Below are 17,183 nucleotides of genomic sequence, written 5' to 3'. Positions count from 1 at the left end.
AATACCCTACTGAGAGAGCCTTAGGTTAGACACTACCTGAGGAGCACTGTCAAATAGGATGTTTCTTCTGTTTTTATTTTTTTTAAAGAAAGGTCTATTTTTCACTCCTCAGCACTTCTTAATGCTCGCCCATGGCTGGTATATATTAGCGAAAGTTTTTAGGTGTAGTGCTGGATATAGTTTTTTGGTGTTAGTGGGATCTTTCATAGACTTTCATTTATTTTCTAACACTTTGTTTGTGTCTCCTTGCCATGATATTAGCTTCCGTCCTGTCGGATAAGATTTACACAAGTCTGTTGAAGGAGTTCAGGTCCATTTTAGTCCACTCTGCCATTGCATGCTCATTTCAGCTAGAATTCTGGTGTGACACTTCATCTGCTGTTCTAGCCTGATGTACAGACTTTTATCAATCATTTATGAATAGTTCTGACCAGAGACGGATAGATGGGTCCCCCCTGTGAACCATAGTTCCTCCCAAGGTTTCTTCCTCCAGCTCTGAGGGAGTTTTTGCTTGCCACTGTCACCTTTGGTTTGCTCACCAGGTTTAGGGGTTTAGGGTTTTATGTTGTGTTGATCTCCTGTCCTCTTACTGTTTACTGATTCCTGTAAAGCTGCTTTGTGACAACACCAGTTGTAAAAAGCTACACAAATAACTTTGATTTGATCATTGATCAGATGTTCTCACAAAGCAGCTTTACAGAGATACAGGTCCTAGAGTTTCCCGAGCAAGCCAGTGGCAACAGTGGCAAGCAAAAATACCCTCAAATCAAAAGGAAAAAACCTTGAGAGGAACTTAGACTTAAAAGGGCAACCCATCCTCCGGATAGCAGAATAAACAACAGAACCATGTTGTATTCTGCTTGAACAGGACACACAAAGTGTATGGCTTCCTGGCTTCCTGTAGCTGCCCACATCAGATGTAAAACCCTGAGGCTGGCCTACAAAGCCAAGAACGGACCAGCCCCACCGTGCATAATGGCAACGGTCAAAAGCCGATCTACACCCAGAGCCCTTTGAGCTTCAAGTACGGCTCAGCTCGACCCGCCATTCCTCAAAATCCACGGAAGGCGAGCGCCCAGACTTTTTTCTATCCTGCAACAAAGTGGTGGAACGAGCTTCCCCTGGGTGTCCGAACAGCAGAGTCCAACGCACGCTGTCTACAAACCCAGACTGAAGACCCTCCACTTCTGAGAGTATTTGGATGAATAGCAGAGTACTATGGTCACCTTATTGACTTGCGCTTAGTAATATCTAAAGCTTAGAGGTATCTTTGAACTATTAGTCTATTCTAACTGGCTGAGGTTTTTCTTGGGTAAATAGCAAAGCACTTTGTAAGTCGCTCTGGATAAGAGCGTCTGCTAAATGCCGTAAATGTAAATGTAAATTTAAATGAAATGGACATAAACTCTGACAACAGGCCCAGACTGGCACAGTCATTCAAGATTGTTAGTCAGAGTTGAGTAACAAAGTATTAGAAGAGAAATGATGTCTGGGACACAATGTCTTTTGAAGTCTGCTTGTCGATGACGTATGACGCCATCAGAATCTTCTGTACAAAGACAGGGAGTGTGGCGTGTTATTGCTGTATGTGCTTATTATGGGGTGCAATTCTGTTTCCACTGACTGATGTTCTCAAGGGCATTCGATGCCCGATGTTGCACCGGCGGGTTGTGCCGGGACAACATGTGCAACATAAAAGTGAGCATGGGTGAACCCTACCTTCATTACGTGAGCGCCGTGATTGTCTTTGTGCTCATCACCGAACGTCACATAGAAAATGCTGCACTGTGGATTTTCAGTGCAGTGGATTTTCGGGGCAGTGTAAATTCATCTCAGGCGGCTGGGTGTCTGGAGCCAGAATGCAGTGGAGTGTGTGTGTTTATGTGTGTGTGTGCGCACCTGTGGCATTCCTCTGTACTCTGATCTCTCCACAGCTCCTCCAGCAGCAAGCCTGTCGGCTCATTCGCCCTGCAAGCCTGCCTGCGGTGGTCAAGGAGGGGAATATCACTCTGGGGGCACTGTTCTCACTCCATGATGCTGTTCTGGAATCACAGCTGACCTTCACATCTCAGCCTGAACCCGCTCAGTGCACTGGGTCAGTCACCGATACTCCCCCGCTCAGCAAAACAGTTGAGCATCTCCAAAGACATGGATTTTGGATTTTATTTAAATACATTTATTGATTTATTGTACATTTTAGTTTAGAAAATGCAGAAGTCATATTCAGAAGTTTGGACATCCATGTTCAAGTGACATGTTTTCTAGTTTTCTTTTTCAATTGCAATCGTAAATTTCCTTACTTGTCTGCAAATGTTACAACAAAATGTCTACATATTTTTTATATTTCACATAATATAATATAATATTGGAACTTAATTTCGGTTAGAAATTAGGAAAATATGCCAACATTTGACCTTTTAAATTTTGACTTTTGAGCATTTTTTAGCTGGATAATTTTCTGAGCTTGCTAAAATGTATGGGACAATGTTAATTGCATTTTATGACAATTCCGGACAGGGATTTGCCACATGTCAATACATTTTGGTTTATAAGATTCATAAGTCATACGTAAAACACATAAATGTTTTGGCATCCTTGTTCTAATGACATGTTTTCTTGTTTTTTTAATTATTTTTTATTACAATTGTTAATATCTTCATGAGGAAACTGAAATATGACATTTATCTGCAAATTTCACAACATTTTTTTATATAAAATTTCACATTTAAAATGTTCAAATATTCAGCTTAATTTCAGTAAGAAAATCAGAAAAACAACCTTTTTTTATATTGTGCATTTTTTTAGCTCATAAAAGGCTGGATCATTTTCTGAGTTTGCTCACATGTGTAGCTGTAGGGACAATGCTGGGATTTGTTACATGTCATAGATCTTTAGCTCACTTAAACAAGTAAGCCTTTACTATGTTATCTATCTTTGTGCCTGACAGGTTCAATTTCCGGACGTTCCGCTGGATGCAGACAATGATATTTGCCATCGAAAAGATCAACAGAGACAGACGTCTCTTGCCCAACATTAAACTGGGCTATAAGATCTATGACTCGTGCAGTTCACCTCTCCATGCTCTTCGCACAGCAGTGGAGCTAATGGGGGGGAGAGAGGAGGAGAGCGGCGGAACAGAGTGTCAGGGCAAAGTCCCCGTTGTCATTGGTGACGGTGGATCCACACTATCGCTGGTGGTTGCACATTTTTTAGGTGTTTTCCAGATGCCACAGGTGAGCATAGTATAGCATGTTGAATGGCTGATGGCAAGTGCTGAAGTCTTCACTTATACTAATCATTTTTCCCTCTTGTCTCTCCAAAGATCAGCTATTTTTCAAGCTGTGCTTGCTTGAGCAACAAGAAGGCATTCCCTGCCTTTCTGAGGACCATGCCCAGTGACTTCTTCCAGGTGGACGCCCTGGCTCAGCTTGTACATCACTTCAACTGGACCTGGGTGGGAACAGTGGCCGGGGATGATGCATATGGCCGCGGGGGGGCCCAAATCTTCAACGACAAAGTCACCAAGCTGGGCGCATGCATTGCCTTTTATGAGATCATTCCCAAAAACCATGCCCCAACTGAGATGGCCAGGATTGTCAAGCGTATCAGTGGGTCAGGGGCTCGAGTGGTGCTTGTGTTTGCTCTGGAGCAGGATGTGAAGGCTCTCTTCTCTGAAGCTCTGAGGCACAACCTGACTGGTATCCAGTGGCTGGCCAGCGAAGCCTGGATCACAGCAGCCGTGCTCTCACCCCCAGAGTTCCACCCCATTCTGCAGGGCTCTATGGGCTTCGCCATCCGCAGGGCTGAAATTCCCAGCCTGCAGTCTTTCTTGCTGCGCCTGCACCCCTCCACCTACCCTAATGATCCTTTTGTCCAGCAGTTTTGGGAGGAGATGTTTAGGTGCTCTCTTCACAATAGAAGCGGTGGAGCAGTCTTAGGTGTCCCTGCCTGCAATGGCTCAGAGGAGCTGGCTAGTGTAAAGAGCATCTACTCAGATGTTTCTCAACTAAGGATCTCCTATAACATCTATAAGGCGGTCTATGCTATTGCCCATGCTCTAGAAGCTATGCTAAGATGTGTGCCAGAGAGAGGACCCTTCCCTGGGGGAGCCTGCCCAGACACACACAGCATAAAGCCATGGCAGGTAGAAACATTCATTTTCTCACTAACATTGCAGGATTTGTACATTTATGATGTAGTAACCTCTTTGGGAAAAATGTGTTCCCCTTTATTTTTCGAGCTTCAGGGTTTTATTTTACCTTTCAGAAAATACATGTGAGCACATGTAAAGGAAAAATATCATAATAAACATATGTCAAATAAATGCGTTTATGTGATCACATGGTTTTCATATATGTGATCCAAAATGTGACAACCCATCACCCCAACACATACACATACTGACAATCCCCTCCTCTTTGCTCTTTGTTCTTCTGTACTCAGCTCTTGTATTATCTGAAGAAAGTGGACTTCATTAATGAGTTTGGTGAGGGGACTAAGTTTGATGAAAACGGTGATCCCGTGGCCATGTATGACCTGATCAACTGGCAGCTCTCGGAGAGCGGAGAGGTCCAGTATGCCACTGTCGGCACATTTGATGAAACCAAGAGCACTAAACTGGAGATAGAAGAGAAACAGATTATTTGGAATGGTTATCAGAGACAAGTAAGTCTGTGTGTTTTCGAAAACCTGTTAATCAGATATGCGCTCATGTGTATCTCTTTAGTTGCCCTGCTCTTTGATCTGCAGGTCCCTGTGTCTGTCTGCAGTAGCAGCTGTCCCCCAGGCACCAGGAAGGCCATTAGGCCTAATTTCCCTGTCTGCTGCTTTGACTGCATTCTCTGTGCAGCTGGGGAGATTAGCAATCAGACAAGTAAGTCAACTGCTAATATCTATACAAAGATTATGGGAAACTGCTGGATGTAAAGCTAGTGAATTATCATTTATGTTGCTTCCACAGACATTTCTGTGCATTTATATATATATCAAGGGTTTTGATGAGATCAGGCTGGAGCCTGTGTTTACACAACCACACAATACATGTGACCAAGTCATACAACTATAAATACTGCTTTAAGAAACTCTGCAATACAATCAGGGGGAATTAGTTGCATGACCTGAGTATTTTTATTAATTTAATCTTCACCCACCTGCCCACACACATACACCATTACACACCATGGTTATCTGTAACTCTTGATAGGCCAGATTTACTAACAAGGTCAGCTCTGAAGCTGAATGGTTTAATACTTTTATAATAAAAAGCAATAATAGAGATGATGATTGGTGCTCAGAGGTAGTTCGCCGCTAGTGAACACTGAGCAGATCTTAAATCTGTCCCAAGTTCTGCTCCTAGCCTGTCCCGGCCCGCCCTGTAAACAATAAATTACAATAAAAACTTTAGCATTAAATACAATAGAATAAATGACAAGATGATATCAATCAGATACAACATGCATTTTATAATGTGTGAAATGTGAAATGCACTGCACAAAGCACTGCAATGTGTAACACCTACCCTGTAAATGGTAATGTAGCATCTAAATAACTTGATTTAAATGTGTACATTTATAAAATAAACACGATTTTGTGTTTGGCTTTATTTACTTTGGGCAGTAATTGTGTTGCTGTAATATGTGGAGTGCTTTCTCAAAACCTTGTATATTTTATTAATTCCCTATTAGGTTTATTGAACTTTACACTTAAAAAATAAATAAAACACATTTTCTTCACAATTCTGGTCAAATATATCATTGCATATCACTGGATTATCATGTTTGTAAAGTCCACTCATACCACCTTATTACACATGGTGTTTGGAGCATATAGACATATTCAAACCTTTTCCCAGTATAGCTGTCATGTGTCCTGTGCTTGTGTTTTGCCAGATGCCATAGAGTGTGTCACATGTTCTCCTGAATTCTGGTCCAACCTGAAGAGGGACACCTGTATCCCCAAGCTGGTGGAGTTCCTGTCCTATGGCGACACCATGGGAATAGCTCTGCTGGCTGTGGCCCTTCTGGGCTCCTGCGCCACTCTGGCCACTGCCCTCATATTCGCCTTCAAGCAGCATACACCCCTCGTCCGCGCCAACAACTCTGAGCTTAGCTTCCTCATCCTCAGCTCTCTCTGGCTGTGCTTCCTGTGTGCGCTGGCCTTTATCGGCCAGCCCACAGCCTGGTCGTGCCAGTTGCGCCACACAGCCTTTGGCATCGCTTTCTGCCTCTGTCTCTCGTGCATCCTGGGGAAGACCATGGTGGTGCTGATGGCTTTTAAGGCCACTCTCCCAGGCAGCAATGCTATGAGGTGGTTCAAGCCCCCACAGCTGCGTGCTCTGATCTTCCTATGCACTGCAGTGCAGATTGGGATTTGCGGTGCATGGCTGGGCCTGGCGCCTCCTGTCCCGCGCAGGCTGATGACCCGAGAGTCTGCGCGCATCATCCTAATGTGTGATATGGGCTCCACGCTCGCCTTCTCCCTGGTGCTGGGCTACATCGGTCTGCTGGCAGCCGTCTGCTTCCTGCTGGCCTTCTTTGCCCGCAAGCTTCCAGACAATTTTAATGAGGCCAAATTCATCACCTTCAGCATGCTGATCTTCTGTGCTGTGTGGATCACCTTTGTGCCGGCATACGTCAGCTCTCCAGGGAAGTACACAGTGGCTGTGGAGGTCTTTGCTATTCTGGCCTCCAGTTACGGCCTTCTACTGTGTATCTTTGCCCCAAAGTGTTACATTATCTTACTCAGACCAGAGAAGAACACAAGAAAGAACATGATGGCCAAATAGTCAAGAAAATGAAAGAAAATACTGAATGGACAAATATATACAGACGGGAAAAGGAAGTTATTTGGAGTGGGTTGGTGGGAAATGCTCCATTCTAGAAAAACTTGTGGTGATGATGGGAACCGGATACATGTATAGATTGATGCCCCCATAAATTGTATCACTAAAACTTAATTAAATGTAAATTAAATTAAATGTCAATTATAAGTTAAACTAAATGGTTATAAATATACCACATGGTATAGAAGATAATTGTTTTATAACAGTTCTGAGAACATCTTTTGTAAGAGCCATTTATGCTATGTGAGGTACGTGAAGAGCATTGTAGGGCAAAAGTCCCCAGAGAAAACTTATTTTCCCCCTAATTTCTCACTGTTTTACCATCATTAACCTCAGCAAAGGCACAGAAAAAGGCAATATGTGGGCCTAATGTCTAATGACAAAGCCTAGGGATAAGGAGCTGGAGTTGTCCAGGCTGCTGAAACTGCAGCAACCTGGGAAGCAGGAACTAAAACTCTACAGGTAGCATGAACTAAAACCATTTGTGGTGCAAACTGGACTAACCTGGAGATAATTGTTTTCTAACAGTTCTGAGAACAGCTTTTGTAAGGGCCATTTATGGTATGTGAGGTACGTGAAGAGCATTGTATTGCAAAGGTCCCCAGAGAAAACTCCCCCCCCCCCCCTAATTTCTCACTGTTTTACCATCATTTCATTTAAAAATGAATGTCTCAATTCACTGGTGATTATGGATAGTAATTTAAATGGCTACATTTGCAACCTCGAGTCACTATGCTTCTCTATAATTACCATTTTTACACCGAAATCACTCTAAATGACTATATTTACATCTCTTTACAGTATATTTACAGTATATGTATATGTTTATATCTGGCAACCAATAAACACATCAAACATTTCTATTTTTTTATGTTAATTATACCATAATGTCAGGCATAATGTTATGCCAGAAAATATATACTTTCTTCCAAAACTTGCTACTTTGCTCTATGACCACTAAGAGGCGTTGTTGAGAAAAGTCTGTTCAGCTGAAAACCTGAACCAAGAGTAATCAGAGTGTCTAACCACATAAACTGTTGTGACCATTGCCATTTCCACCAAGGCCTTTGCAGTTGCAGACGTACACCTTTAATCTATTACTTGCGGTCAGGCCTTGCAGTACATCTCAAAGGCCTGACAGCATTACCGTTATCTCCCACTCACTGCTCTGTGTATCTCCCTATGTATTGTACCTCAGAGCCCCTCACTGGATGCCCAGCTGCTGCAGGCTAATTAAAAACTCATCTAACAGACTTTTTTTTGCTCACTGAGTACAGCAATAACAAAAACATTTGGAGGCTTCCATCCACACACCTCCAGACTCCAGCTGACTGATTAGGTACAGCTGATTACATGAAACATTTTGTTTTTTTCCATGGCATCCATCTCTCAGATGTCCATCCTCTAGAGAAGGGTAATAAACAACTCAGTGCAAACAACAGCATTGTGTCACAAGAGCCCCTCTAAACCTCAGCAAAGGCACAGAAAAAGGCAATACGTGGGCCTAATGTCTAATGACAAAGCCTAGGGATAAGGAGCTGGAGTCGTCCAGGCTGCTGGAACTGCAGCAACCTGGGAGGAAGGTACTAAAACTCTACAGGTAGCGGGAACTAAAACCATTTGTGGTGCAAACTGGACTAACCTGGAGAGCAATAACAGAAGCCATCCAGGACATAAGAATTGAAGCAACCCAAGGAACATCACTATAAACAGGAGCAATCTGCTGGGCAAGAACATGAGCCTGCAAGGCAATGGGCAGCACCTTGAGGGTAGACATCAGCTCACAGGTGCTCTCTAAAGTACTAGGCAACACCTTGATCTTCTTACCTGCTGTGTTACCTTCACCCTGCTTGTAGACTGAATAGGTATTATATAGGATACTCTCACCCTCAAAAAGCTCTTCTTTTTCAAACAGAGACTAGAATGGCAATCAGCATAGACTTACTTGGTTAGTGAATGAGTAGCCTCACTACTACTAGTCTACACATAAGTTACCCACTCCAAGGTAGACTCCTACAAGCAGGAAAGCCATAAAGACTACCTTCTCAAAGGTAAACAGCTCTCGCCATTCAGATAAGTCACAAAGGCCTTTACATGCAAAGCCATTTAACACCGTCAGTTTGTTCACTGATTATATCGAATTTGTTACATTTACATAGTGGAAAACAGGCTGAAGTAATACATCATGGTTTTCTCCTTGGTCAGCGTACAATTGGGCAGTAGTGGCTCAGCGGTTAGAGCGCCGGGCTATCGATAACAGGGTTGTGGCTTCGATTCCTGGGCTTGACAAGCTGCCACTTTTGGGCCCTCGAGCAAGGCCCTTTACCCTCTCTGCTCCCTGGGCGCTGGAGTTGGCTGCCCACCATGGTTGTGTGTGTGTGTGTGTACTCACTGCCCCTAGTTCACTAGTGTGTGTGTGTGTTCACTACCACAGATGGGTTAAATGCGGAGGACACATTTCGCTGTACAGTGTACACTGTACCGTGACAAATACGTGCACCTTTACCTTTTTTTACCTTTAACTGCTAAGGACAACTGGTCAAATGCAACAGATACTCTGAGAGGCCACTTCTTTAAAAATCTCCTTCTTCTTTCAACACTCCACTTACCACAGAGGAGCACTCTGTAGTTTAATTCCATACTGTAGCTCATCTGTTTCTCTGCATACTTTGTTAGTTAGCCTCCCTTCATCCTGTTTTTCAATATTCAGGACCCCCACAGGACTGATCACTACAGAGCAGGTAGTATTTGGGCTGTGGGTCATTCTCTGCACTGCAGTCAGACAATGACTGACTTGGTGGTGGTGGTGAGTGTGTTAGTGGTGTGTGTTGCGTTGGAAGAGCGGATCAGAGTTTTTAAACACCTCAGTGTCACTGCTGGACTGAGAACCAGTCCACCAACCGGAAATATGCAATAGCGTCCTGTAGGCACAGATGAAGGAGGATGACCAGCACAAACGGTGCAGCAACAGATCAGAGAGTCAAGTCAAGTCAAGTCAAGTGGGTTTTATTGTCATTTCAACTACATACAGAGTACACAGTGAAACGAAACAACGTTCCTCCAGGACCATGGTGCAACATAGACAGTGCGTACAAGACACAAGTGCAACACAAACAAACAAGCTTCTGTCTCTGACTTTACATCTGTCAACTAGGTAGGGGTGTCTAACAGTGAGTGGGCACAGGGTTTAAAAACTCCAGCAGCACTGCTGTGTCTGATCCACTCGTACCACCAGCGCAACACACACTGCTAACATACGACCATCATGTCAGTGCAGTCACTGCAGTGCGGAGAATGACCCACCACCCAAATACTAACTACTCTATGGTGGTACTGTGGGGTACTGATCAATGAAGAACAGACTGAAAGCAAGCTAACGGAAGCAGAGAAATGGAGGAATGAACAGTTTGTAATACATCTTCTACTTCCCATTCAGACTAATCACTTGTTGCCTTTGCCTTTGAGATGATTAAGCTCTCTAATAGGTGAACCATACATACGCATGCGTGTCTTTGCTTCTGTGCATAACTCACCCCACTGTTTAATTTCCCTACAGAGGGGCTTTTCATTAATCCACCTCTATAAAACTCTCCAGTCTCTGCTGCTGCTCTGCATACTAAACTCCGAGCAGGCCACTGATGCGACCTGATATTTAGGATATGCAGCTCCTCCAGGTCGCCACACTGCTGCTTCCTCTCCTGTGCCCCGCACACTCTGGTATCTCTGACATGGACTGCGAGCGCTGGCAGGACCTGGACTCTGCGGTGGTCCATAAGGAAGGCCAGGTGATTCTGGCTGGAATTTTCCCCATCCACTCTAAGGGAGTGGATCAGGAGCTGAGCTTTGTGAGTGCACCAGGCAAGAGGAGATGCAAGGGGTAAAGACTATTGCCTGATAAAATTCCTTGTGGCTGAAAATGATGAAAGCTCCCTGACGTTGATGTGATATGGTGTTTTACCAGTACCTGATCCACTGTATTACTAAGCTGGCTGTCTGAAGATAAAATATTCAGCTTGTTCTTTCTGTAACTTGTTCATTGACTCAGTGTGGTCATAAAATAAGCTTTACTCTTGGCTATATCTATTAAGGAAATACCCATGTACCTTGTAATTAGATTTTTTTTTTTGATATTGGGACTGAAATTTGATTTACTCCTTTATAAATACTACAATGTACAATATGTTTGCAAATGTTAAATTAGCCTCTTAAATAGCCTATGACCTGCCGGCGGGACAAAAGCGTTATTACTTATTAATAGAATATAACTTCTATTACTAATGAATAGCCCCACCAGTTTGTACAAAAGTCCCTGTGGTTACTAATACTTTATAATACTTATAATACTTTAGTGTGTTAAAGGATTAAAGCAATTTCTGTTGTCAGATATTTGTAAGCATAAAAATGTGGTTCCGTTCTTTGGCTGTTGTAAATCATGTAAATGTCTTTTAAGTAGCAAATAGTGCAACATACTTTCACCATTGTGATATCAATGACTTTCCTTTTGCTGCAGGTTGAACTTGCGTGCATTCCGCTGGTCTCAGGCCATGATCTTCTTCATAGAGGAGATCAACAGAAACCCTAACCTGCTCCCAAACATCACACTGGGCTACAGGCTTTATGACCATTGCTGGCTGATGGCTCTGTCTACCAGATCTGCGTTGTCTGTGGTGTCCCTGCCCCTGAAGAGGAACAGCACAGGAGCGTGCTCATCCCCCACCATCCCTCTGATCATAGGAGACCCGGGATCCACCCTTTCTATGGCGGTCTCTAGACTGCTCAACCTGTTCAGAGTCCCACTGGTGAGACGCAAAAGGCCATGTACTGTGTGTTTGAATGTTTGCATGCCTTTTTTTCCCCTCTGCCATTAGACAATCATTTTAACGTTGAACTGGAAACGTGTGCTTTTCATAAATTCCGTTTATCATTAGATGTTCATGCACTGTAAATGGCAGCTGGCGTTTTTAAATGGTGTGTAAGATATGGAGTTACAGTGTCAAGCAGTTTTCTCCTCTCCACTCTCTCTCTCTCTCTCTCTCTTATTTCCCAGGTGAGTTACTTTGCCTCATGTGCTTGCCTGAGCGACAAGCAGAAGTTCCCCTACTTTTTCCGTACAATCCCCAGTGACGCGTACCAGGCCAGTGCTCTCGCCCGCCTCGTGAAGCATCTCGGCTGGACATGGATCGGCGCAATGGGAGGTGATGATGCCTACGGGCGAACTGCCTTGGAAATGTTCACCGCTGAGGTGACCCGCCTGGGTGTGTGCGTGGAGTTTCGTGCCATCATCCCCAAGGTACCCTCTCAGCAGCAAGTCCAGGAAATTGTGAGGATGATTCGAGACTCCTCTGCACGTGTGCTAGTGGCTTTCGCCATTGAGGAGGACATCCAGCCAGTCATGGAGGAAGTAGTCAGGCAGAAAGTGACGGGCAAGCAGTGGGTGGCCAGTGAAGCCTGGATAACATCCACCCTCATATCAACTAGCTACCCCTCTCTCAGCGGCACTATTGGTTTCGCCATCCGCAGGGCTGAAATCCCCGGCCTCAGAACTTTCCTTCACAGCCTGCAGCCTTTGGGGGAACCTTATAACCCCTCTGCTAGGGAGTTCTGGGAAACGCAGTTTCAGTGCTCCTTTAATACGAGCATACCTGTTGGTATGGCCGATCTTGACCACTATAACCGTACCTGCACCGGACAGGAGAGGATTGAGGACACTGAGACCATCTACAACGATGTGTCCCAGCTCAGAGTGACGTATAACTTGCACAAGGCAGTCTATGCTGTAGCACATGCTCTGCACAACCTGCTTAAGTGCAAGAAGAAAGAGGGCAACACTGATAAGCAGCAGCAGTGTCCAGATATCCTTAACCTGCAGCCCTGGCAGGTAAAACAAAACCCAGTTTGTGTTTGAGGAAAAAAGGCAACTCTGCAACTCTAATAAAGCCTCATAAGACATCAAGTTTTGAAGTATGCTTAAAAAAAGGAAAACTAAGCCATGCAAAAGTGATTTTATGTTCCTCATTTGAGTACTTCATTTACACCTTAATCGCAGTCAGTCAATAACTGCAAAGGTTTGGGGACCCCTGCTCAAAATACATACTTTATTCTAACTTAGTCTAACTTATCTTATTTTTATATAAAGTATTCTACAAAAACACACATTTAATGGACTTACCTTTTATTTAAATAAATGTAACATTTTAATATAACATAACATGTACAAAGGTTGTATATAGTAAATCTAAAATATGTTGTCATATTTTTTCCAGTATATTAAAATAAGCAAGTAAAAAGAAATTGTGTTGTAAAATGACCTGTTTAAATTTTAGTTTGTGGACTATTTACACTTATAAAATCACTTAAACCTGTTACGTGAATAGAGGTGCTCAAACCATTGCATATGACTATACTTATCACATCATCATAATTATATATTTCAGTTGACTTATTTTTTTAGAGGTGTTTTAGAGAAACTTCAAGTGAAAGTACAAAACTCATGGCAGTGAAAAATGAAAATGCTGATATATGCTGATTTGTGTCTGTGTTTGTGTAAGGACTGCCATCTCCTATAAGTTTGACTGCTGATTGTTTAAGCACTAAAACATTAAAACAAAAAGCATTTTTTTTTACAAACATACTTTATGTTTTAACGTTTAAACAAATAAAACATATAAGGGGATTGCAGTCCCTACATGAACCCAGTTTATCATTTTACACTGCCATTATTTTTATAGAATTTTTACATATAAAATAAAAATAAACTGGAATTTAGTCAATTGATGAGAAAATACATGTCATACAATGTCATTTATATTAATATTTTGGGCAGGAAATATTTTTTCAAAAAAAGTTTTTTTTTTTTTTTTTTTTTTTTTTTATACAGTGAAATGTAACTTACCTGGAATTTTTATTTAATTTAAACTGTACACATTTCTGGTGAAACATCTTTTTTTTTCTTTTTTGCTAGGTGATACAGTACCTAAAGGAGGTGAACTTCACCAACATGTTTGGGGACACCGTATATTTTGATGAGTACGGAGATCCCGCAGGGTCGTATGATATCGTAAACTGGCATGAGGGATCGGACGGCAGGACGCTTGAGTTTGTTACAGTCGGACGCTTCGACTCCTATCTTCCAACTGAGCTGCAGCTAGTGCTCTACCAGGACAACATTGTGTGGCATGATGGCTCCAAGACGGTGAAGAGAACAATTGCACTTAATTTCATTTAATAAGACGTGTGTTCTGCACTGTCAGCTTCATCACTGGTTTTGGAGATAAAAACATTACATCCTGTTGGTGAACACTATGTCATGATTAAAATAACCAATTGAACCCATTTAAAGCCTTAATGGCCCAGTATGCACCATCAGTTCCATCCTAGTTACTAAATCATTTGTAGCAGTTACTGAATAATAAGTATTAAGATAAATGACTGAATACTAAGCCCGAGATGTTCACTCATTCTTTTTTGCCTCCTTCTACGGCTCTCAGGTGCCTGTGTCAGTGTGCTCAGCAAGCTGTCTGCCAGGCTACAGGAAGGCCACACGTAAGGGCCAGCCTCTCTGCTGCTACGACTGTGTGCCCTGTGCTGAGGGCACCATCAGCAACAGCCTAGGTACAGTTGTTTTCAGGACAGTCTCCAAATTGTTTCCAGGACAATTTAGTCTTGTCTGCTTTGACCGATTCAATACAGCGCAGCAGTCGACTGAACAAGGCAATGAGATAAAAGGTTTCATAACTTCATTCAAATGATAAGCAAAAATAATTATTTTTAATAATTACAAATAGTAATAGTAGTTTTTTACCCGTATGCCTAAAATGTTACTTTTTATGTCCCGTAATGACATGCTTTTGCTGTCAACCTCTAAAGCTGGAAGTTGAGAACTCTCTTTTTGCCACTGAAGAGCACACTGCTGTAACTCCATCAACTGACCATATAACTCTACTTCAGTCCCTTTTCGGTTTAAACACCCAATATCTATGAGAACCCTTAAAGTTCTTCTGCAATCAAACCCATAAAATATCTAGTAGAAAAGATCAGTTCTCTGTTTTTCTCTCTCTTCCTTTATAAACACCCATCAGGTGTCCAAAACTATGAACTCATTAAAGGTTCTCCAATAGAACATTTTTCACAGAATGCTCTATACAAGTTATAGTTGATTCAGAAACCCCCAGTAAAAGTAGTTGTGGGCCACTTTACTCTGATAGGATACACACAGATCCTTTATTAACGGTGGTTTCCAAAAGCTCTAGATTGAATGGAGTACTGGCTTATTTATTCAGGTAACATTTCCTAAATTGTTTCTCCAGACCAATCAGAGTGCACGCTCTGCCCCGAGGACCTCTGGTCCAATCCACAACGTGACAGCTGTGTTGAGAAACAGATTGAGTTTCTGTCCTACACCGAGGGTTTCGGGATGGCCCTCACAGCCACAGCCATCCTGGGCGTTGTTGCTACAGCGACTGTAGCTGCCATTTTCCTCCATCACCGTGACACACCGCTGGTCCGTGCCAACAACTCCGAGCTGAGCTTCCTGCTGCTGCTGTCACTCACTCTCTGCTTCTTGTGTGCCCTCACCTTCCTGGGTCAACCGTCACGCTGGGCCTGCCCGCTTAGACGCACAGCCTTCGGCCTGACCTTCGCCCTCTGCCTCTCCTGCCTGCTGAGCAAGACTCTGGTGGTGCTCATGGCCTTCAGGGCCACATTGCCAGGCAACAACACAGCACGTTGGTTCCGCCCCCCTCAGCAGCGACTGGGCGTGTTCCTGTGTTCGGCCCTGCAGTGTGCCGTTTGCGTGGCTTGGCTGACCACAGCACCGCCTTATCCAGTGAAGAACACCTGGCTGTACCGAGACCGGATCATTCTGGAATGCCACCTGGGCTCCATGGCGTTGTTCTGCTGCGTGCTCGGCTACATCGGCTGCCTCGCCGCCTTTTGCTTCGTTTTGGCCTTCCTTGCTCGGAAGCTGCCCGATAACTTCAACGAAGCCAAGTTCATCACATTCAGCATGCTCATATTCTGTGCGGTCTGGATCGCCTACATCCCAGCTTATGTCAGCTCTCCTGGGAAGTTCACAGTAGCTGTGGAGATATTTGCTATTCTAGCCTCTAGTTTTGGGGTACTTCTATGTATTTTTGCTCCCAAGTGTTACATCATCATATTTATGCCTGAGAAGAATACTAAGAAATATCTCATGTCTCAGAAAGTCAGCAGGTGATCAGCAGCATGACTCCAACCCAACATGACTCATCTAATTATTGCCTCCAAAAATCTGCGGTTGGCTGAGGTGTGTTACATTTGGGTTGGAGGTGGAATCTGCTATACATACTGTACCAAACTTTGCTGAACTCAGGAGGTAAAAAAAATAAAAGTATGTATTTTAAACTTTTGGTCTCTTCCACTATTGATCTTTATAACAATTCATAACACATTTAGATGAACTTTGCAATTCCTTTAAACTGTAACTGGTAATACTGAGTAAATAAGTGACTGGATGGCTGATAAGTGGTATAAAGGACTGCTGTTTCTAGGCCTACTTGTCAAACTGGTGATTTCTATATTTACCACCAGGGCGCACTGATGTTCCAGTGTGCTCCATCAGTAACAGATAACCAAGCCAGTTGAGCTCCACAGACAGCCCAAAACAAATAAGTAAAATTAAACATGAATATTAATAAAAAATCCAGGGTTTTATACTTAAACGGCCCCACAGATATCGCTATAAGAAAGCAGAGCGAGCTGTGTAATAAGTTGTTGCATCTTGCTTGAAGGAGCAGGTGTGAGATAACACACTGGTAACACACTGGTACTGGGACATCTTTAGCATTACACATTTGGAGACATGACCAGCGCGGTTGATGGGTAAATTATATTCTCTTATACTGTATTACATAAAACACTTTGGAATACCTGCCTCTAATATGTATGTTATGTGTTATGTGTTATTTCTTTGGAACATATAACACATATTTACTTCACATTTTAGTAAATATGTAAGATGTCTCTCAGCTGTGTTATTGAGGGGTGTAATTGAGAGCTGATACAGGGATTTAGTTTGTAATGATTCTGGAACCTTTGGCCAGATTTGGGATTCATTCTCTGTTGGTGGGGGCATTTGATAGACTGGATTGCAGATGCCAATGTCTTGCATCCTGCAACATGATGATAAGCAATGGTTTTATTCATTTATGCATAATTAATGTATTTATTTAGCTTTTTAGTTATTAAGTTACTTGTATATGCTTCTTTTTGCTGTTCACAAAATCATTAAAACGATTGTTTTACATCATTTTGACATTGTTATTGTTTTGTATAATAATGACAACTGACATCAACACTGAACTAA

The 17,183-nt window shown here is 42.8% G+C and overlaps 2 protein-coding genes across 2 annotated transcripts; both read left to right on the top strand.

Annotated features, from left to right (window-relative positions):
- Window positions 1-1,859: 1,859 nt before the first annotated feature.
- LOC140574637 (extracellular calcium-sensing receptor-like) lies at window positions 1,860-6,784 on the top strand. The gene is made up of 6 exons (XM_072694499.1): window positions 1,860-2,095; window positions 2,948-3,233; window positions 3,323-4,144; window positions 4,444-4,665; window positions 4,750-4,873; window positions 5,889-6,784. Exons 1-6 carry the CDS (start codon window positions 1,860-1,862, stop codon window positions 6,782-6,784), a joined length of 2,586 nt encoding a protein of 861 aa, XP_072550600.1.
- Window positions 6,785-10,500: 3,716 nt separating this feature from the next.
- Window positions 10,501-16,055, top strand: LOC140574965 (extracellular calcium-sensing receptor-like). The gene is made up of 6 exons (XM_072695063.1): window positions 10,501-10,718; window positions 11,352-11,640; window positions 11,889-12,719; window positions 13,803-14,033; window positions 14,329-14,452; window positions 15,148-16,055. Exons 1-6 carry the CDS (start codon window positions 10,501-10,503, stop codon window positions 16,053-16,055), a joined length of 2,601 nt encoding a protein of 866 aa, XP_072551164.1.
- The last annotated feature ends 1,128 nt before the right edge of the window (window positions 16,056-17,183 follow it).

This window comes from Salminus brasiliensis, chromosome 13 (assembly GCF_030463535.1).
Source record: "Salminus brasiliensis chromosome 13, fSalBra1.hap2, whole genome shotgun sequence".
In the NCBI taxonomy this organism is placed as follows: Eukaryota; Metazoa; Chordata; class Actinopteri; order Characiformes; family Bryconidae; genus Salminus; species Salminus brasiliensis.
The sequence above is the reverse complement of the archived record's forward strand: the minus strand, read 5'-3'. Positions and strand labels throughout refer to the sequence as shown.

Excerpts from the sequence above, each read along its gene's own strand:
- LOC140574965 (XM_072695063.1), top strand. The coding sequence starts at position 10,501 with ATGCAGCTCCTCCAGGTCGCCACACTGCTGCTTCCTCTCCTGTGCCCC. Across the intron at positions 10,719-11,351 it reads GGCAAGAGGAGATGCAAGGG|GTTGAACTTGCGTGCATTCC; the intron begins GTAAAGACTATT and ends CTTTTGCTGCAG. Across the intron at positions 14,453-15,147 it reads CACCATCAGCAACAGCCTAG|ACCAATCAGAGTGCACGCTC; the intron begins GTACAGTTGTTT and ends TTGTTTCTCCAG.
- LOC140574637 (XM_072694499.1), top strand. The coding sequence starts at position 1,860 with ATGCAGTGGAGTGTGTGTGTTTATGTGTGTGTGTGCGCACCTGTGGCA. Across the intron at positions 2,096-2,947 it reads GAACCCGCTCAGTGCACTGG|GTTCAATTTCCGGACGTTCC; the intron begins GTCAGTCACCGA and ends TGTGCCTGACAG. Across the intron at positions 4,145-4,443 it reads ACAGCATAAAGCCATGGCAG|CTCTTGTATTATCTGAAGAA; the intron begins GTAGAAACATTC and ends TTCTGTACTCAG.